Here is a 23,450-nt window from a genome sequence, read left to right on the forward strand (position 1 = left end):
ACACCTAGTAGTGGTCAATCAGTTCAGAACATTTAACATGTAGAGCAATGTTGAAAATCGACCACAGACATTGCCCAGAAGAAGCTCGTCAAAACTGTATATCTTATATATGAAAGATAATATCTTTCATCACATATTACAATGAATTTCTGAGCAAAAAATACTTCACTTTTGTGCCACTTTTGGCTAATTGCGAAGATGGGGATGAGTGATGATATGATGAAATTGATGAATGTACACTCACAAACATCCATACCCAGGCCAGGATTCAAACCCGGGACCCCTGGCATCATAGAAAAGAGATAATCACAAGAACTCCTGAAACTCTTGAGAGAGGTCATAAAAAATACCATGAGAGGAGCATATACTTGTAAACAAGAAGGAAGTGGTCATTCGGCCAACAGGGTTTTCTAATCTTAATGGCAAAAAAATCCAAGAATGAAGCTTTCATTTGCTGTTTAGATGGTTCATTTACTTTTTTCCTTCAATAGGTTTTAGACCAGGTAAAAATGTTTATTTATTTCTATGATGTAAGTCTAATTGAATAAATTACGATATTGACATCCATACTTTTTTTTTCAACGAAATGGGACAGTTTCATAATGAATTTATGTTGTCCATGTATTTCCTTAACAGATCCTTTTTCTTTCCTTCAGTCTTTAATAAAATACTATTTCACTCATAAACTTGACTAAAAATAATCTGAGTAATACACACTAAAGTGCTGTTCCTACAGTGGGAGGGAAATGGGGGGGGGGAGGGGGCTGGGTTTTCTAAAGGAAAAGGAAAGGTCCTTCAAACGCAAGAACATACGTGCATATCTTGATATAAAATGGACTTATTCTGTATTCAGGATTTGTCAAATAAATTTTAAAAAAAGTAGGCCAACTGCTAGAAAGAGAGGGCATTACTCCAACCATTCTTAGTCTTGTTTTATGCCCCTTTATTCCATCTTGTAAACACCTTCCATTTTTTGCCTAAGAGTCATTGCTGGTTTGATGGCTGATTAATCTATCTTGCCATCAAAATTCTTAGCTTCGAACCCCAGCTTTGCCACGAGTGCCCTTTTTGAGTGTCTCTTCATTAATTTGATCTAATCATCACTCACCTTCTCATCGCAATTTGTCTAAAGTGTCAAAAAAAGTGATGTAAAATGACAAAAAATACAATACAATATAATTTGTAACTTTTTTTCACTCATCACATTTAGCTTGTTTTTGACAAAAGAAATTCCTTTCCTCACAGCTACAAAAAATATACATTTTTGGTCAAATATGTATATAGATTTTTATGTCAGTATGGTCTGAAAGTATCTGACATGAATTTATTCACATCTGCTTTATCTTTCAGTCATCAAGCTTCCTAAAGGACATTAAAATTGGTTACATAATTCCTTCAGCAGCCTACATACATGGAGAATATTATGAGTGCATAGCAACGAAAGGGGATCAAGAGGAAATTGCGGGATTTTTTCTGTCTATTCTACGTAATTATACTAGCATATATGTACAGAAATCTCAAATATTACTTTTTGGGGGATATTTTATTTTCATTAAATGTATAGTAGTTAATATTTTCTTACTGCTTGATATCTCTGCTTTGCAATATGTATATACTAAAGCATTCTATTGTAGTAGTGAAATGTCTTTAACATTTACTTAAAGTGGTTGTCACTTTAGAAACAACCATGGTGGTATTTTAAGGCGGTTCATGCCTAACTGGCTTAGTTGAATGTAAAACACCCTACTTGGGATGGAACAGGGAGATCTTATACCTTCCTGATATAGAAGATCAGGGCACAACTATATGAATCTCTTTTCACTTGTATTAGTTAGTGCTCCAACAAGTGTGTCACTGAAAATTCATAGTGGCTGTTTGGCCAGAGACCACGTTATTTCAGTTATTGTGATTTCTAAATTACAGCTCTATCCCACTTTTTCTTCCTTCTTTCAAATCAGATTCTGCTGAAGGATAAGACAATGCTTTGCTGTTACTTCTCATAACTCTTATTGTGTTTTTTTTTTTTGGGAAGAACAGAGATAAAACTGGGATAGAACTGTAATCCAGAAATCATGACTAAAATTCGCTTCACATAGGCATTTATTGAGGCACAAAGGATGCAAGGTTAATGAAGGAATGCAAAGGCACTACCTCATCTTCTCTAGTGCAGATCTCCCCCCAGGAGCATCAGCTAATGCTATCGGATTATAAATTATGGATATCCGAGTTTGCACTTTAATTAAAAATTAACCAGTAGACTTATGTAAAAACTAGTTACATAAACATTTAGCTTATTCGTCTGCGTTAAGCTTTGGTAACCATTTTTTAAAGTATGCCTTCGATTTTGTATTGTCATGACAATAAAAAAAGAGCAGTTTTTTTTTTGTTGATTTCCAAACGTCCACTCTCTTTGAAGTTCATTAGAGAAATAACTTGTGGTCGGATTGTGATAAATTTAAATACAGTGCAGGTAGAAAAGTTTCAAACACAATTCTTAATTTCCATACTTTTTTAAAATTGACCCAAAAGGGTTCTTATCAATTTCATGAAACAGCTCATTCTTGTAGTATTGGGTAGTTCCACAAATAAGATTTTGATCTTGTTTTGAAGCTCTTTGCAGCTGTTTTTAAAACCCATTATCATTGTCAATTTACATGCGATTATACAGATTTTTATTCAACGGACTAAAGATGGGTGTTAAACATGGCAACACTGCACATTTTGTCACTACCTCACCATCCGTTAAACCATGGAATTGCAGGCTGTCACTGCGAGTGGTGTTGCCACATTCAACGCACATCTTTATGTATCCATTTAATTGCTTCCTGACCTTATACACCAGGGAGGTGCATGATCTCCATGTTCCATGCTGAGTTAGGTGTTTTACATTGAGCTTACATGTGACTTAGGCAAAGTTCATGCATTTCTTGCACCCTACTGAAAATTTTTCAGTAGGAACAATCAAAGTGTTCACAAAAAGGTCAAGCTTCTATATCTGAATGCAAATTTTCTAATTCTTACACACATATGCAATAATTCCATGTGCTTGACTCAGCTCAAATTTTTCTTTAGGAACAATCAAGGTGTTCACAAAAAGGTCAAGCTTCTATATCTGAATGCAATTTTTCTAATTCTTACACACATATGCAATAATTCCATGTGCTTGACTCAGGAATGCCTTTGTGAATAGTGGCAGTAAGTTACCAAAATTGATAGGTGAATAAATTATGTTTTTGCAGGTTGTATACTCAGAATTATTGTGTATTCGTGTAAGAAATTAATTTTAATGTGTTTGTATGAATTTAAATTAATGTTCTACGTGACTGCCCATAAATCAGCTATCAAGGTTGAAAGGAAACCTGCAACTGCCTCATTACTTATCCAATGTGCTAACCATTACTCTACCAGTGGCTAACATGTTGGATAAGTAATGAGGCAGTTGGAGGTTACCTCTCACATTGGAGTTGTAGAATCCCTACTATGAGAATTAAAGAAAATTATAAACACAATAGGAAAGTTCACCTGAAAACAAGAGAACAGGTGCTCAATTAAACTATAGTGTTGTAGAAAAGTAAACTTAGAAAATGGATAATAATGTATAACAAACAGCCATCATCACTATATCATTCAAACATAATATCTTGGATTTCCTTAAGTTATGAAAAGTTTAATATTGCTTTTTCAAAAAAACTTTAAGGGTACTTTACAGAAATGTCATCTCAAGAACTGGTGAACCACTTGAAAATACACACTTTACAATATTTTGTGATAATTATCTTTAAAAGAAAGTACTTTAATTTATAGTAGAGTACAACTGATCAGTCCAAACGTCTTTTACAAATGTGCTTATTAATATTAATAATATTCAAATGCTCTCAAAATCATCATACTGTATATTAGAGTGCTGCAATGAGCGTTTTTTCCTTGAGTGGCAAATAGTTTGCACAGGCAACGCTAGATGGCAGACAGAATTGATAGTTCTTCTGCTTGAGCGAAAAACACTCGAACCCTATTAGTAGACGTATTTTCATCATTTGTCTATGGTAGTGGGCTCTCAAATATGAATCGAGAGTTGAAGGATGAAGTGAAATTGAAAAATAAATTAATATAATCATCATCTCCATGTTAAAATACAGTTTTGAGTATCGTACCGAGATATGTGAAAATGAAATAGATGATTATGTGCTGAAACTGCTTAGGCTGATATTTTATGTTTCTACGATTATTGTCACATTGAAATGATGTTCGATTGAATGTTATAACTGCATTTTATTATTTTGCAGAATATTATTAGCCTTTTCGGTATACATACTTCTTGCACTGTGATACGATATTTGTAATTGCTTATGCAGGTCTGTCAGCATGTGCATCTATTTTACGTTTCGGTCTGCAGATATTGCATACTTTCATATGTGCATAATTTGAGTCTTACATAATAATATACGGAATTATTATTTAGAATTGTAATTGCATAGAGTGGTTTCCTTCCATGTAAGCAGAGGCGTGGCGTGCATGTACCGGTGTTACCGCAGGTAACAGCAAAATGTAAAGAATTAAAAAGTTGTTTCAATAAAATGAGAACATTGTTAAATACGTTAATGAACACCGTTGCCGTCGAGTAGATATTGCCTAGGACATTTTTTCTGCAGCCGACAGAAGTGAAGAGGGAGGCCGTTCCGCTACCCTGAAGAGGCAACAAGGGAGAAGAGGGTGCCAATGCAAGGAAAGATCGGGGAAGGACTTTATGGGGTTATTCATATACCTGTTAAGGGGCCCTGTTGCCATTCAGACCCACCGGAGCAGCCAGTTTTGTCACATCGGATTGACAGAAAAGAGCTAAATCCGGCCTAAAATAGGAATACAATTTCTGTGAAGCAACCAGAGTAGACTGCAAAGCCAAGGCTGGATTGAACTAGAACTGAGACCAGGTAGGTAATAGATGAAAATATAGTTCCTTGGTGTGATTCGTGATTTGGACAAACCTTGCTCCAAAATACTAAGTTGGCAACAGTAGTACGTACAGCTGGGTTTCCCTTCCACGAAGGAGCGGAGTTCTGTCGTCTGCTCAGTGCTCACAACACACACGTCAAACTGGCCCGGGAAAAGTGTGGTGCTTCTTCCCCTTCGCAGCTCATTGCAAAGAAACGGAGACAGATGAAGAATTGACAAGGGTCTGTCACCATTCATTGGATTTTCCTGGTAACTGTCTCATGAGTGGTAGTTGTTTCTAGGAGTGTTTGTGGCTAAATCACTGTGCTGATTGCAAATCAAGAACGAAATGAACAAATATCTAGCTCGGCAACATGTTTTCTTTACCGAAAAGGGGGGGGGGGGTTGTAATAACGTCTAGGAGGCATAATTGTCGTACTGATAGCCGGTAACACTTTTTAAAAAGTCACGCCACACCACTGTATGTAAGGTTTTTAGGTTGACAGTGCTGCTTATTAGGCTGTGATTTGATTGATTGATTTGGTGTCTTAAGTCCACTTTATGCACAGTAAGGCAAATCGGGACTGGACCTACAGCTTAAAGTGGGACCCGAACCACTATGTGCCTCCAGCTTATTAGGCTGTGAAATGTGGGACATTGCCAATTATTCCACTACGAATGTGGTACGATTAAGCGTAGCATGCTCGAGTGTGGGAGATTCAAACGAGTTTGAGTGAGCAAAAGTGGTCTGATGCAGTACTCTACTGTATATGTTGTAGAATAGAATTACGAATAAATAATTAAGCTTTCTATCTTTATATTTTTAAGATCATTACCAAAATCACAATTAACTAAGTTTTTGGTGATAATCAATTGTTGCTGTAAATAACATCATAAAAAATATGCATGATATGATTAGTGAGCTGTGAAAGCAAATTATAAAAGCTTCACATGCTTTAAAGCTTCGATATTAACATTTTTCATTTTACGCCTTCGCAGTTCCTTGAGAAAGCTTTTGCTGCAGACCTAATGATTCTGTATTATATCTTGGTGAGTACTGGTGCATAAAATCTACTGTGTATATGTAACATAGCTCAAGTTTCTATATTGATATTATTTAATTTATTAAATAAATTTTAATATGGCATTTAATGGTGATCAGATGTTCTTGAGAATGAAAATGGAACAAAGGTCAAAATATTATTCTTGTTGATATTTTCATTGTGAGAAAAAATTCTCTCAGCTACGATGTTATATTGATGCCTATCTATGTTTACAATTTACAAGTTGTGCTGTGACCGAGAATAAAATTAAGGGTTACGTTATGCATAATACGTATGGTATCCAACTTGTTTATTATAAACAATGACAAAGCATAATAAAAGACAACCACATATGTTCCAGTCTATCTTCTGTCAAACAATAGGGGTGACTTGGCTAATTGCCTATCTCCATGCCATGTTAGCATAGCAGTAACATTGTTGCCTTGTAATAGAAGATTTGATACCCACTGGAGTCACATAAGTTCAGACTCCACTTTGAATTATAGATTTGATTGATTTGGTTCATTATACTTTGCTTTTCTGCCACTTTCAGCAATTTCGTGTCAGGGGTCCTGGGTTCAAATCCCAGCCTGGGTATGGGTGTTCTTTGAGAGGGTCCCTTCATCAATATTTCATCTTATCATCACTCATCCTCATCACTTTGATTAGCCAAAAGTGGAAGAAAAGTTATGTAAAATAATCTAATTCCATCAATCAATCAATGACTTGGTCAGTTAGCCATGAGACTTTCAGAATTGTAATATTTGTTTAGTTTGTGATTGTAATACTTTGCTTGTTATTTAAAGAAACAAACACACACACACACACAGAGAGAGAGAGAAAGAGAGAGAGAGAGAGTAATAGAATGAGGAAAAGAGCCAAAAAGGCAGATAAACAAAAATATATGAAAGAGGAGACAGTACAGTCCCCTCTGGTTTGCCAGAAAAATAACTAAATTTTCAGAAAAGATCCTTTGGACAATTGGTGTTGATTTAAATGCTTATAAGAAGGTCAATACACTTACAATCTCACATGCGACCAATTTTAGAGTCCCACCATGGCCAGGAAGTCTAAAGCATCATGCTTTGGGCTTCAGCTATGGGGAAAGTGTGCAGGTTCAAGTCTCCTGGGGGAAGCGTAACAACTTTTCTCCTGAGATTTCGGTCTGTTTATGGGACCAGTGTTCATGCACCATTGTGAGGAAATTGGAGGAGCTATGAATAAGTAGCGTAACCTGATCATGGAGACCGAGAACTATGACTGGGGATTCATCGTGCAGACCACATGTCACCCCATAACTGGTCAGATGATCTCCCATCTTGGCAGGTGGGAGTGAGGCCAGCAGTTGGTAGTGAGGCCATAACCCTCACTGGCTGTTGCACCACTCATTATTATTTATTATTAAACAATTTTAGAACGGTATACTTGAGAGTTAAATAAAACAAAAGTCTCTAATTACCAAATAATAATTAGCATATCAAACTGAAATACAGTTTGTTCACAAAACAAATTTAAAATGAAACTTCTCTATGTGCAGAAAACTTAATTTATTGCTGTTACACAAATAAAAATTAAATGGCGAAACTATTTGGAATTGAAAAGAAAGGATTAAAACTAATCTAAATCTACTTTTAAAAAAAAAATCTGTAGAGTCGTTACCTGGTGATAAGCCAATGTATAATAGTCAAATAGCCCTTGTTGTGAACAGAGATTCCTTGTATACCAAAACCATGAGTCACGGCTGTCAGACGTTCCTTATTACATGAGTAACACCTGCTGTAGCAAATTTATCCATCATTGCTGCTGACTTGTAAGCATTCTCTATTTAAGAGTTCTACTACAACAACATTATTTTTCCAGATAAGGAGTTAATTTTCCTTACTTTTCCATGACCATTCCAGGAAAAGTAAATTCCATTGACTTTTCCAGGTTGTCTAGGATTTTTAGACTTGTAAACACCCTGGCAGTGAATAGGAAAGAAGGCAATGTTACAAAAATCAAGTCACATTTTTCTATTTACTGTATTGTGAAATACAAAGGATAAGTTAATGCCATGCTGTAAATTTTTAGAAAGTAGGTCTAACAACAATAAAATAAACTATCATCTGGTAAATTTCTCCCGAGACAACAGTTCAACAATTTGAAAATTAGTTTACAAATGGAGCATCTAAAAGTTGTAGACAGACTTTATTTATATGAGGATGAGACTTTTTGACTTATGTGTTTCCACTTCTCACAAATGTGAACATAACATAACATGCTAAAAAATGTACTTACCTCAATCATAATTTGCACTAGTGAGCCAGGTATGAAGAATTAATTGTAATTTACACTTTTTAAAATTACTTGCATTGTCTCAATCATGTAAATATTATCAAAAATGTATTTTGAATTTATAATGGACGTTTGTTTGAAGTCCACTTTATGGTCAGATAGGTTAACCAGAACTGCTGGGACTGTAAACCACTGTGCAATGTATGAGGGTTATTTTTTAAGTAAGGTCCGTTTTGCAATAGAAATGAAGTAAGTAAATGTTTTTCAAACAAACATTTATTTTCTGAATTTACATACACTTCTCTATTTGCTACATAATTTCCTCCCCAGTTTAAACATTTATCGTAACGAACTACAAGTTTTTGGTTATCCTCCTCATAGAACTCTGCTGCCTGTGAGATAGCCAGTTACTCACAGTCGTTTTCACTTTTTCATCAGTGTCTAAACGCTTGCCGCCCAGGAAGGTCTTCAGATGGCGGAAGAGGTGGTAGTTGCTACGTGCAAGGTCTGGACTGTATGCGGATGATCAAATACCTCCCAGCCAAAAGATTCGATCAGATTCCGGCGAGGAAATTATGTAGCAAAATAGAGAAGTGTATGTAAATTCAGAAAATAAATGTTTTTTTAAAAAACATTTACTTACTTCGTTTGTATTGCAAAACGGACCTTACTTAAAAAATAACCCTCGTACATCCACCAGTAATCAAACCAAGGACTCTTTGATTACAAGGCATTGGAGAGGCCTAAATTAATATGATGTAACCCATGTTGACTAAGAGTCTTTATCATATATATCCTGTTCTTATTTTATTTTTACACGTATTTTGATTTTGTTTTTAGTTCCACTTGTAATAAAGTCCTTCACATGAAACATTTGCTTTGCCATGCATTGCTTCCCATTGGGTATATAATTATTTCTTGTTTTAATTGGCTGTTTTAAAGATACAGAAATCAATTTAATGTAATTTACATATTCCCCTATCTTTTCACTAATCTAATATAATATTTTAAAATTCTGAGGGAATGATGAATATCACCAGCATCTTCATCCTTTGGCTTACAGTATATCACAGAAAACCATCAGTGTACTACTTGATAATTATTTGTCTTAATTTTTTGCAGCAGCTGAAACTAAACCAAGTATTTATTATGAAGAAGCAAGACCTGTGGAGATTGGAGAAGATCTTAGGCTAATTTGCAATGTAACTCTAGATAAACCTGTGGCCTTTAGGTGGATTCTACCAAATTCTGAAGACAAGCTGGTAATATTTTGACAAATGTATACTGGATTGAAAATAAACAAATGGGAAATTCGAAAGAGATGAAATTGTACATGAATAACTTGAAGCAAGGTAGAGAACGTGGTATTTTCATCATATGGCCACACTGGGCAAATTCTTCAAAGTAGAGGATTCCTCTGTATCTCATCATCATTTATTGCCAGCAAAGCTTCAAGATGTACTGAACATTGTTCTTGAATTTTAATTTTTTGATACAAATTAGTGCTCACCATTTATTTATTTTATATATATAATGTTGTTTCATGTGCAGTGTTGTTGTTTTCTTCTTATTATTATTGTATTATTATTATTGATTTCTGTAGTTCATTAGTCAGAGAAATACATGCAAATACTGTAACAGCCCAGAGTACTTAAAATAGGTTATAAGTAGGGCTAAGTCAATACCAGCGGTATTAGTATCGGTAAGTATCGGTTGAATTTTCTTTGCCGATACCATCCGATACCAAACATTTTGAGTTGCTAGAGAAACAACTTATTTGTCAAGATTTGTTCTTTACAAAGGTTCATTCATCCTTCCATGTGACAGGTTGGGGTGCCGCACAGGAATTCCATATACATTTCTGAAAAATGATGCACCCTCCTGGGAAGCAGATGACAAGATCAAAGGCAGGACTAAAGTGAAAGCACTGCACCCAAACGTGACATTGAAGGCATGTAACTGCCTGGTGGTCAATGCTATGTGGAAAAAAGTAAACCATTCATTGCCAATTCTTGCTCACAAACTCATGGGATAAAAAAGTGGACATTTTTGAAGCCAACATTATTATCATGCTGGGCTCGTTCCGGTGTTCTTGGGAAAGGGATGAATGTCACTGTGGGAGGGAGGGTTGTGAATTTTCTTCTTGTTCTTTACCCTTTTGTGTGACTGCAGGCTGATACTGACACATCTGATATTGCAAATGGCAGAGAATAATAGTAGACAGGAGGGCATATGCAGAGCTGGCCAAATGAGCATTAAATATATATCTGTATTTGTACATATTTTAATGTTGTTTTCCTCTTTCTCCAGGTTAATCCAAATGACAGGAATGTTTTTACATGAACTTGATGATTATGAAATGAAGCAGGAACTCTTATAATAATCCACCAATTTTTCAGTGTAACTGAAAATTCAAAAACTTTTTTCTTTCTTGCATCCTCTGGGGGTAGAAAGAAGTTCACATAAAATGTCACAATATATTTTAAAGAGTTGTAATGCTACAAAAGAATAATTTGAGAGTTATTTAATGCCATTAACAGAATTTTATGTGATGAGTTTTATGACTCACTAACTAGCCTTTGTCATTTTAAACTGGAATTATACAAATATCGGTATCGGCATTGGTATCGATTAGAATCGGTCAAGGTATCAATATCAGTACCAGCAAATGGTGGTATTGGCTCAGCCCTAGTTGTAAGGTGATACAAGGCAAAGCTATAGTCGTTTTCACGTTCAGAAGACACGACGGCGCTTATGGAGAAACTGCACAGTGTTGCCAATACAGCGCCAGCTCATGTAACCGGGAAATGATGAGCTTCCTTCACAATGAAGGTGTTACATATTTTGTATATATATAATGATAATTATATGTAATTATTAATATTAATATTATACTGTGAACGTTACAGTTCATTAGCATGTCATTTTCCCATTAGATTTAATTTAATACACAGGCACATTTAATATTAATTCGCCTTTCTCTGAAATTATTTCATAGAATAACATTGAGATATGGTAATGTGTTACATATACTATATATAAATTCATTATTGTTACCTTAATCAACAGTGGATCAACGAGTCTTGGGAGGATTGGCCACTGCTGTCAGAACTTGTGCCACTGCTGGAAGAATTGCTGCTTAACCTAATGATTAAAGGTTCAATGTCATCCTGTAGTAGGTCCTCTTCTATCCCTTCAACGTGTCTGCAGTTATTCGACCATTGCTCCTGGGTAACTGATTGAAACGCAATGTCTATCAAAGGTCCCATTTCTTTCACTTTAAAATTAACATTATGCTGCCCAACATGCCCTTCAACCTGACTCCATACCATTTCAATAGGATTCAGTTCACAATGGTAGGGGGGAAGTCTACAAACAATTGCTCCACATTCTTCTGCAATCCAGTCAACATAATTAATATTAAATTGGTGTCGCACAGAATTCACGACACTGAGCAATTCTCTTTTAAGAGAATCATCTGAAAAGGCGATATTTTTTTTATTTCAACCATTCCCTAATTTCTTCCTTACGGGTTTTGGAAGTAGGAATAGTTTCTAATTTTCTACAGTGGTAAGATGAGTTGTCCATAACAATGACCGTCCCTGGCTGAATATTGGGCAGCAATTGCTCCTTGAACCACCGTTCAAACCAAACACTGTCCATTTCATCATGGTAGTCAGCAACATTTTTTTTTTTTTGCTAAAAAAAAAAACATGTTTAGCCCCCTCTACAAACCCCATCTTTCCACAGGCGTGCAGCAAAACAAATCATGGACCCCGAGCAGTAGGACCTTTAAGACCCACGGATAATCCAGCCAAAAAATCTTCTTAGGAGTTTTTATTGTTTTGTCCTTCCAAATCTTTGGTACAGTATGCCCTACGTTTACCCAACTTTCATCTAAGTACACAATATCCCTTCCCTCATTCCTAAATTGTCTCATTTTTCGTAAATATGAATGTCGCCACAATATAATATAGTTTCTTTCTATCATTAGTGCTTTATTTCCTCGCTTTTCGAATTCGAACCCCATTTCTTTTACAAACTGTAAAACGTTGAATAAGTGAAATTGGGCAAATCATTGTCATCGTTATCTTCCTTCATTATGGCCCTAATTGTAGGGGGAGCATTTTGAAACAGAAATGTGTGAAATTTCCGCTGTATAGCACTACGTACGAAGTCATTATACTTCACTTCCCTTCTGGTTTTATATTGAAGTCCACCTTGTCTTCTTTGCGGTGTAGTGACTGGTCATTTGCCACTTTCCTTTCTTAATCTAAAGAAGGTGCTTTGACTGATACCAGTCGCTTTGCAAAGTTCACTAACAATAAACGATTGGCTATGTCCGGGGTTCTTTTCCTTCAAGTAGGCGAACACACGTAAGACTGCTGTTCTCTCGCTACTTTTAATTATCTTACCCTTTTTTCTATTTTCTATGATCCATTGCGATCACTACACGCGCGAGTGTAATGCACAAAATAAAGGCACATTGTCTATAACAATGACACTTCAGAAATCACTTAAAAAAGTAAAAATCACCTAGCGCTCACACAACTGAAAACACTTTTTCGAGAGAGGAAAAAAGTCGAAACAGACCAAAGCAGATCTCTCACTCAAGTAAGGGGAACCTGGCACATGGGTTAGATTCAAGTTGCAACCCAAACAAACAAATGAGTTATGGCCAACTTGAACTGAAAAGATGTCAATGACTCAAGCAAGGAATGTCATATTTTTATCTTGAAGCCCCATATTTTGTCACGTATTGGAAAGCCTTTCAAGGGTTAATATGGTGTCTATGAATTTATGTGTATGTTGGAAACTGAAAGGTGATCTTCATTTCAGTATTAATGTTGACAGTAATATAAACAAAAACATGGTGTATTTGCGACAGCACTAATGTTGCTCACAACAGCAGCATTGGAAATAATTGTCAATTATTAAATTTAAGTCATTGCAATTCTATTATAACAAACTGCATGAAGTTAATATTTTTTACTGAATGGAAATAAAATAACAACTCAAAAACTTGGTGGTGATTAGCCGGAATGCTGCGGTGAGTCAGCTCAAGATGGCCAGACAACGTCTCCTTACTTCGCACGTGGTTCGGGTGAACAAGAAACTCCAAATGCATGGAAGTAATATTTCTGGGAACCTTTGAGTGGTTATAAAAAATAATTTCATTATTTTCTCCACAACTTTGTCACTGGAAGTTTTTACTTGGAATTACAGAACAAAAAATGGCCAGCAACGACATTTTCTACTGCACGAATATAAAAAATCTCCACATACTTTATTTGAGTATTTTTTAATACAAATATGCTTTAAAGTATTGATAAATTCTGAGCACCACCATCACCTATGACAATTAAAAAACAGTGTCAATTTTTTTCATAATGAATGCTTTAATTTTACGGCATGTTTCAACGTTAGGAATGAAAACAATGTAAAAATTTTGTTTTCACAGAAAATTTGCCTTTTTAATTTATCTAAAAATATTTAAGCAAGTTACCAGTTTTTTGTGTTCACCATCGTATTCTCTACAAAATTTTCTGAAAAACTGCAGGTACCGATTTTACGTAAGCAAATTTGTAAATCGAGAAATTTCACAACAGAGCGCTCGTATTTTCCCATAAGAAAAACATTGTCCATAAGACTCCATTGTGTCTTCTGAACATGAAAACGACTTTAGTTGCCATGCATATCTTCCCATGAAAACACATAGCGATGAGGAGGTATGATCCCACACATATTTGCACTGAAGAAGGTCATTAAGTCAGAACTCTTTGAAGTTAACACCCTTGCTTGCTCGCACTTTAAATTGTCACATGTGCAAATATTTATGATTTTGCATTCAGTTTGTTGGAGTCTGATTTTAAGTCCACTTTATGCACAGAAAGGTTAATCGAGACTGGACCTATAGTTTAGAGTGGGATCCGAACCACTATCTGCCTCCTCCAGGGATCGGACCTGGAACACTTTGATCACAAGGTGACGACATTAGTATGATTTTGCATCATCACAATTAACCCGAGAGGTTAAAAAGAGGTGGAAAATAAGTGAAATAGAAATACATTATTTATGCTTTTGCTTAAAATATTTCCATGTGTCAATATTAAAGATTCATCTGTTTCCACCAAATATATGCCTGAATTGGAAATTATAACACTCCCACATCAGAATGTTGGTTACAATAAATATTACAATTATAACTCTTGTCTTGATTGAAACTGACACCCTGAATCTTCAGAGATAGGATTGTGAGTCAAAAATTCAATGTACTTGGCCAGGCCACCTAAATTATTTATTCATTTTTGCAATCATAAGAGATCATTACGATTATTTTTTTTTATTATTATTATGTATCATTTCTGTTTCTTTCAGAGAGGGCGAGTCAATAGAATTTCCCCAACGCAAAATTCATCCCTGTTAGTTGTGAAAAACGTTACAACTGAAGATGATGGAAACTATACCTGCACTGCCATAGAAAATGAAACAGAAACAAACACCACCAGACACATACATATTCATGGTAAATATTAATAAGAATATTATTATTTATTTGTGCATTTCCATATTTTTATGTAACTGATTCATAAAGCAATATACTTTTAACAGTTATGGATATAATAATCCTGGTTTCAATTTTTCTTACTTGAATTCCAATTTTTAATAGCAATTGATGTTTTTCAATTGTTCTGGAAGTTTAATCAATTTATTCATATTTTCCTATTACTCTTTCAAGATGCTAAATCTTATCCAATTTTTTTACAACATACGATTTATTTATTACTAACACTATCTACATAGATTTAACTGTTTCAATTTTTATTTATTTACACTCCTCACAAATGTTTGGAATATTGTTATGTTAAGCACAGAAGTTTTGAATATTGTTATATTAGGCGATAGGTGTTATACAAAATTCTAAATACCGTATTTATGCATATATAGTGCACATGCATGTATAATGCGCACCCTGGTTTTTGATGGGTAAAAGTTACAAAAAACTATATATATAATGCGCAGTACAATCCAGTTTCAAAAAATGGCTTTCTTAGTTGTAGGTTGTAAAGCTGTTGCTATGTAAACCAAGAGGAGGATATCCTCTTGTGTAAACAGTAAGTCACAAATCCAAGCCACCTCCCCCCTCTCCCTCCACTGTGTTTAGCATCCCAAAGCTTTCAATCTTTAACCACCTTATTTATTCCGTAATAGTAGAATGCGAGATGAAAATTACATTATGGATTTGCAGTGCTCAGGAAGTTATTTTCTATTATTTCTCGCCCTACAAATACTGCTGATATGCATCCCATGTGACGGAAGTTGCATGCTCTAACTCCACCAGAGTTGCACTGCTTTTCTTGGTGTTGCAGGACATTACATTACAAAGTGAAAAATGTGAAATGTGTGAAATGGCCTTCAAACTTTTATACGTGGTTTTGCTCATTCCTTCTTTACTTTTCTAATAGAACTTCAAAGTATATACCCTTTTCCCCGACTAATGTAACATTTATACGAGGCACATTCAGGACCTTCAAACTAGCAGTTAGCAGCACAAGATTTCTTCCATTAAGGAATTTACACACTCCATATATATAATATTATTTGGCCAGTAATACATTTTAATTATTGTTTTCTTTTTCCTTAAGTTTTCTTTCATCCAAAGCACCATAGAAATCAGAACGTTCCTTCATTTTGTGATGAACTTACTTCAACCTCATTTCACATCAGTGTTGTTATCTTGAATGGAATACTGTTACCATATTCATAAACTCCAAGATTTAAGCTTTCTAACGATATATAACATGATAGGGTTCCATAAACATGAAAAATCAATGCAAGTGTTCCAAAATCATGGAATGACCCTCTACGGTTTCATGTTGGCTGTTCGAGTTATCCAGTGCATAATACGCACTACAGTTTTTGGGAGCAAAAATTTTGGAAAAAAGTGCGCATTACACATGAGTAAATATGGTATTTCTGGGGAAAATGTTCGGATTCTTTGCAGGTATGTAACTAGAGTAAACTTATTTCACTGGGATATTCTTCTAGCACTGTATGTAGCTGTTGAAAGTAGTTTGAAAGAGGTTTGTTTACTAGCTTTTAAACAATTACCAAAAATATTATTTTTGGACTGTGTATGTGTATTTACATGTAACCATTTTTTTAAAAATTTGCGTCAAGCAAAATATGCAAATATTTGGCTGTGTGATGCTTTCCTCTCCTCCAAGAAATAATCCAGGCTGCACCTCTGTGTTGAAGTAAAAGATAATATTTACAATTTTTTCTTCCAGTTATTGATCAGAGAGATTTGTATCGTGTTGTTTTACTTCCCAGAAACTACTTCTCTGATATATATATATAAATTAATAAAAATAAATTGGGAGGTTGGGTGGAGCATATTTGGAATAAGAGTTAATTTCTTGTCCGTTGTTTCCACTTGCATACACTGGCACTGGGGAGCTGATGGAGCTATAGCCTCTTCTGAAATTTTGAGAAAATCATAATTTTCAAGTGGAAGCAGTTAAGAATTCGGGAAGGGGGGGGGGGGGACAAAGTACTAAATAGAAGGTGGTGGAAAAAGAACTCATGTTTTTTTAATAAGTGTAACATCATTGATTTTCAAGATACAAACGTTTTATTAACACCAAAACCATCGGTAAGAAATTCAGTTTGGATAGGTATACAATGATTATTTAAGTATGGAAGTTGATGTCAGAAAGATGACGTCCTTGTTGCTGTACACACATCCAGAGTCTCTGATGAGAGCAACAAGGACGTCATCTTTCTGACATCAACTTCCATACTTAAATAATCATTGTATACCTATCCAAACTGAATTTCTTACTGATGGTTTCGGTGTTAATAAAACGTTTGTATCTTGAAAATCAACGACATTATACTTATTCCAAAAACATGTGTTCTTTTTGCACCACCTTGTATAACCTTCTTAAAATGACCCCTGATTACTATTTCTGTTTTTGGACAGCTTTGAAAACGAAGGTTCAAAATCAATGGTTTATTTCAATGGGAAGACATAGAAAACTGTCATACGGCTGGTTGAATAATTTTGTAATAAAAATATATTATAATGTATATACTATTTTTTATTATTTATTTTTATTATTATTATTATTATTTTTTCCAATTTCAGAACAGAATACTTGCTACTTCAGATTTATAGTGGATGATGATATGAATGCTACAATAGTCAATGAAAGAAGGAAGGAGCCAGTTCAATGGATAGTTTATATCGAAGCCCTGCATGAACTGACCATCGCATGGTACAGTCCTACAGGAGAAAAGATAAATTCGACTGGGGGGAAATATAATGTGACCATTAACAGGAACATTACTAAATTGCAAATACATAGTGTTCGCTTAAACGACAGTGGAACATATCAGCTTGTAGCAGAAGATCAAACTTGTAACAAAACAAGGGAGTTCACACTAATTGTAAAAGGCAAGTCGATGCTCTTATGGTGAATTTTCTTTATATTCTTCTTCCTTGAATGACTTTTGTAGAGCTAAAACACAATGCACATTTACAATATCTTTTATTTACAACAATTTAAAAAATATATACCATTGAAAAATGACTCCTGCAAGTTCTCGCATTTCTCTGCATACAATTTAAGACAAAAACGAGAATTCCAAAGTTGCAAGGCTAGCTTTGAACTAAAAAAAAAAAAAAAACGATCTGCCATGTTATTATGTAATTATTTAGGTAGAAGCTGGTTTGTCGTCTGCTCTTGAGCATTCAGTATACTGTATAGTATACTGAGGGACAACGTGTGCTGCAATTTTATGATCTTTACAGATTTAAATTCTGGACGAAGGAGCAATAGTGGAAGGGAAAGCTATGCTTGGTAATGATAAAAATTAAAAATAATAACCTATGGTGCAATATCCCTTGAGGGCCAGGGCCAGGACTGTTTCCCTCACCCCCACCTTCCAAGGTTGGGAGATCATTCAACCAGTTACAGGGTGATGTGTGATCAACATTAACATGAATGAACTGGTGTTGTAATTAATATACACAAAATTCTTGACTTATCTGAGGAAGTTGCCTTGTACAGTAAATTCGGTTTACATGTTTTTTTTTTTTTCAATACCATATCAAAATCTTGAATGGGATCGAGAATTTCATACACTAAATCTCACTTTCTCCTTGATTTTCCAGAGGGCTGTCCCGTAGGGTCTGTTCTAGTTCTTATCTCAATTATTACAAGTCCACCTCAGTCTGGTGTCGATTTTTACAAGCCCACCTGTTTCATCTAGATTCTTACAAGCCCATCTCAGGTGGACTCCTCTCGGTACCAACCCTACTTACAACCAAATGTTCTAGGTTTGACTCTCGACTTGTGTATGACTGTGGTTTTCATTGAAGTGGATTTTGTTAGGTGTAGGAATGTCTGCTCTAGCCTTTGCAGACAGCTGGGAGGATGCTTCTATGGTTAACATTAGTGTTACTCATGAGAAGATACATTTTTGGCTTGAGCGAATATTTTGAAGATGATACATGAAATGAGATAGCATTTTCATGAGACGAGATGAGACAGACCAAAGTCTCGTCTCATCTCATGGCAACACTTGTTAACATGGTGGAAATGAGACAGGTTGGGTGATACTTAAATTGTGCTGGTTGTTTGTAGTGGTGGTAGTGAGGGTGGGTGCATATCATCATTTATCTTCATTGTCACGATTAGCCAAAAGTAGCAAGGAAAGAGGAATACTAAATTAACTATGTGCTCTCATCATTGCAATTACACAGAAAAGGAACATAAAAGAAGGATAAATACATAAATTTGCAAAATATATATTATCTGAAGATAACATTTGTTTACTGGAGGAAAGTTAAAAACTTCATGGACTATTTATTACCATATCACCTCTCATATTGAAGAAATTGATATGTAAATCAGAATGTTCTAAACATATTTCTATTTTAAAATTTGCAAACAAAAATTATGATGAAAATAATTGTAATCCCAGAAAAGGCATTGCCAGTCAGAACCTATGTATTGGCAATATAGAAGTTCACATGATCAGACATTGACTGTTACCGGGATTGCTTTGTCAGTCTAATGGCAAAAACCCTCTACTGAGTGGCTGAATTATAGTAAGTGCTGCTGTGCCGTTAGGACATAATTCATCTGTAAGATATGGAGTACATGTTTTTGCACTGCAAATTATAATATACTTGTGTTTCACACAGTAACTAATGAATTTTTGCTGTAGCTTTCATGGCCCATGCTAAATTAACAGGGTGAGCAGAAAACCTTGCCTGCATGCCTTCCTAAATTATGATGTCAGAGGACATTTTTACTTCAGTGAGGTAGAATTTACTTCTCAAAAATTATATTTTATTTTTTTATGACAAGAGTTACATTATTTTCAAACTTACTTTTGTGTTATATTACGTCGTTCGTAAAGTAAGTTCCACTGATGAATACCGTGGCGCTGCAAGCGGGGCAGTGTGAATGCGCATGCGCCTTGTGTAGCCACAACCTTGATGAAGTGCAGACGTCAGTCTGAGGCAGGTTGGTCAGGATAGTAGTGCGTAGTGCGTTGTTGTTATGTTTCAGACAATCCAAACTCCCGCCACGTGTGAGGTGCGATCCGTGATCCATTTTCTGGATGCATGTAATGTTCCAGCTGTAGAGATCCACCGTCAGATTTGTGAGGTGTATGGAGAAGGAATAATTAGTGCTTCAATGGTAAGAAGATGGGTGAGACAGTTTCGTGGTGGACGGGTTAGTGTTCATGATGCAGAACGAAGTGGTCGACCGTCTGTTGTGAATCCCAATTTTGTTCGTTTAGTGGAAGAGCGGATTAGGGAGAACAGACAATTCACTTTGTCTGAGCTGTCATTAGAGTTTCCACAAATCTCCAGAACTGTGCTGTATGAAATTGTGACAGTGAATTTGAAATTTCGCAAATTGTGTAACCGTTGGGTCCCTCATCAGCTCTCCGAAAATGCCAAAAAGGAAAGAATGGGAAGTGTATTAGAGTTTTTGAAACAGTATAGTGAGGAGGGGGAAGAGTTGTTGGATCGGATTGTGACTGGAGACGAGACATGGGTTTTGCATGAAATCGCAGAACAAAAACAAAGCACCATGGAGTGGAGGCACTCTGCGTCACCGCGGAAAACGCAACCAAAACCAAAGCTTACAAACAAAAAAATCATGTGCACTGTGTTTTGGGATAGGCATGGAGTATTGCTTGTGGAATTTATGGATCGTGGACAGCACATCAATGCCGAAACCTATTGTGTGACACTTCAAAACCTGCGTCGTGCAATCCAAAACAAACGACGTGGCATGCTCAGTCGGGGTGTCATTCTCCTCCACGACAATGCTCGTCCGCATGTGGCAAATGCAACTCAGGAACTCCTGACGACCTTCCATTGGGAAAAACTACCACACCCCCCTTACAGTCCTGATCTTTCCCCATCTGATTTTCATTTGTTCCTCCACCTTAAGGCATTCCTTGCTGGAAAACATTATGGTACTGACGAAGAACTGAAACTTGCAGTTTCCCAATGGTTCTCCATTCAGGCGGAAACGTTCTATGATAGGGGTATAACGAACTTGGTTTCTCGCTATGATGCATGCTTGAATTCTTATGGCGATTATGTGTGAATGTTGTACCATGTATATATTCTCATCCCTATAAAGGTCGTGATATTACTATTTATATTTTTAATTTTATTGCATGATGGAACTTACTTTCCGAACGACGTTATATTTTCAGAGTCGTAGTAAAAACAATGGATATGTAGTGATTTTTATGCATAATGTAAGATTTTTATACCAGTATTTGGACATTTATTTGTAGCTAACACAGGATTCTCTTTCAGCCTATCCAAGTGTTCGCATAAACTCATCCAATGGACCAAACTATGAACATCTGAGAAAATATGAAGTAATGTGTGAGGTTACAGGAAATCCTATCCCTAACATTACATGGTTCTTTACAACCTGTAAAGATTGTGAGAAAGAGATGCTGAATTCGAGTAATGTAAGTTTGGAATAAAATGCTATTTAATTGAATGTACTCAAACATATCTTTTTGATTTTATTGGTTGCTTTGATTTTTATCTATTGCATTAATTTATAGATTTATGACATGTTTTGTAATATTTATTATGAGCAAAGAAAGCTTTTTGATTTTTTGGTGTAATAAAATGTAATTTTATTTGATCGACTCCAAGTCTTCTAAAAATTAGTAATAAATCATCAATTAATGCCACTCAACATCTAAAATTAAGCAACTACTCCTCTCTGAGATATGTAAGGTTAATAATAAGTTCTCAATATACATAAACATAAATTACAATCGCTCCTTTAACATCAGAAAAGCCAATCACCTTACTTTGGTTTCTGAAATTAAGTTATCGTCCATTATTATAGCATACAATACTACAAATTAACACATAATAAATAGTGATGTCCCCTTGATGCCTAAAATTAATTGATCACCCTTCACCATGACATACAAAACTACCAATATCAACTAGAGGAGAGTGGAGAGTGGGGGCAAGTGAGACACTTTTACCGGTCGTTACTAAGCGTGTTTCAGAGTAACATGATTGATATACATGTGAGCATTGCACTCACGTACGATTTTTTTTTTTATCATTTTTAAATAGCTCTTTACGTTCATCACATTCATAAATATTTATTGCCTAATATACAAGGTAACCAAAAACGTTCTTGTCGTTCTAGAGCAGTGATAAACAAAGAGCAATACAGTGGACGGTACGTACCTTTAGGTTTTGAAGTAATCTCCGTCAGCATCCAACACCTTTTGCCAACGTTCCTGCAGTTGCACAATACCCTGGTGATAAAACTCGTCGGGCTTGGATGCAAAGAGGTCCATGAGTGCATTCCGCAGGTCTCCCTCATTTGCGAAGGATCTCCCACGGAGGTGGTTGTCGAGGGAATGAAACAGGTGGTAATCTGTTGGTGAAAGGTCCAGTGAATATGGTGGATGGCACAGTGTCTCCCAGCCAAGTTGCTGAAGGCTCTCCCGAGTCCTCTTTGCCACATGTGGCTTGGCATTGTCATGCAGGAACAGCACACCCTTGCGATTCTCCAATGCCGGCTCCTTCTGCCGCAATGCACGGTGCACCCTTTGCAACTGCTCAGAGTAGAGGTCAGCAGTGATGGTCCGACAAGGTGGAAGGAGCTCGTAATGCACCACTTGCTGACAATTCCAGCATACAGAGAGCATAACCTTTCGTGGGTGCAGAGGTGGTCTTGAGGTGTGAGGAACAGGGTCACGTGGCGACAACCAATGTCTGCTACGCTTGGGAGTGTCATGGAGGACCCACTTTTTGTCACCAGTCAGCAAGCCATCAAATATGGGTGTGTTCAGATGCCGAGTGAGCAAGGACAAACAGGTTGTCACTCGTTGTTCCTTGTTGGCTGCCGACAATGTGTGGGGTACCCACTTGCTTAACTTGTATGACTTCCTATCCCATGCAGGTGCAGTCTGACTGTTTCAGTGGAAACATGGAACTTTTCTGGAAGTTCATCACACGTTAGACCACTGTCCTCCTCGATGGCTGCTTTCAGGGCCTCGTCATTCAACACATGTTATGTCCACTGCGAGGTTCATCCGAAAGGCTCACATCTGTGTTTGTGGTGATGGATCGGTAGGAACAGGTGTGAATGTGCTCCGTGTTTTTTGTCTTATTTTATGTATTTCTGATGCGAGGTGGTGAAAACGATATTGCAGGAATGTGCAGTAAGTACTGAAGAATACTTTTGTGTAACAAATAGTTCAATATCTGGTAAATGAAATGATAAATACCTTAAATACTGTCACTGTCATTTCTACTTCCCGTATGTAAACAAACAGTGTTGCCACCTCAGTGTTAAAAGAAAACCATGGAGTACAGTTGAACTGTCATTATCGAATTGTTCGATATATCTAATAAGATGAGTAGTTGCATCGAATGTCACGAACCTGTGGCTCGGAAGGACATTTACTTAAAAATACGGTGTTCAGATTGTTTGAAGCTATGTCATTTGAAATGTGCACGTTTGAAAGAGGAAGATGCAGAATATATGTGGAGTGCAGGACAAATTTGGAGATGCAAAGAATGTGCGAAGATGACGTAGTATTTTACAGGACGAAAGTGTAAGTGAAACGGAAGTGCCAACTATTGTTGATATGTATGAACTACTTCAAGTTGTA

At 36.0% G+C, this 23,450-nt stretch overlaps 1 protein-coding gene across 1 annotated transcript in view; it reads left to right on the plus strand.

Annotated features, from left to right (window-relative positions):
- LOC146004141 (mast/stem cell growth factor receptor kita-like) overlaps window positions 1-23,450 on the plus strand; it is a 107,302-nt gene that overhangs the window by 29,915 nt on the left and 53,937 nt on the right. The window contains exons 5-9 of the mRNA XM_083142806.1: window positions 1,351-1,486; window positions 9,369-9,508; window positions 14,625-14,772; window positions 17,398-17,706; window positions 21,106-21,266. Of these exons, the coding sequence (XP_082998932.1) occupies window positions 1,351-1,486; window positions 9,369-9,508; window positions 14,625-14,772; window positions 17,398-17,706; window positions 21,106-21,266 (894 nt within the window). The remainder of the gene's footprint in view (window positions 1-1,350; window positions 1,487-9,368; window positions 9,509-14,624; window positions 14,773-17,397; window positions 17,707-21,105; window positions 21,267-23,450) is intronic.

Source organism: Lepisma saccharinum, chromosome 21 (genome assembly GCF_977018435.1).
Source record: "Lepisma saccharinum chromosome 21, izLepSacc3.1, whole genome shotgun sequence".
Taxonomy (NCBI): Eukaryota; Metazoa; Arthropoda; class Insecta; order Zygentoma; family Lepismatidae; genus Lepisma; species Lepisma saccharinum.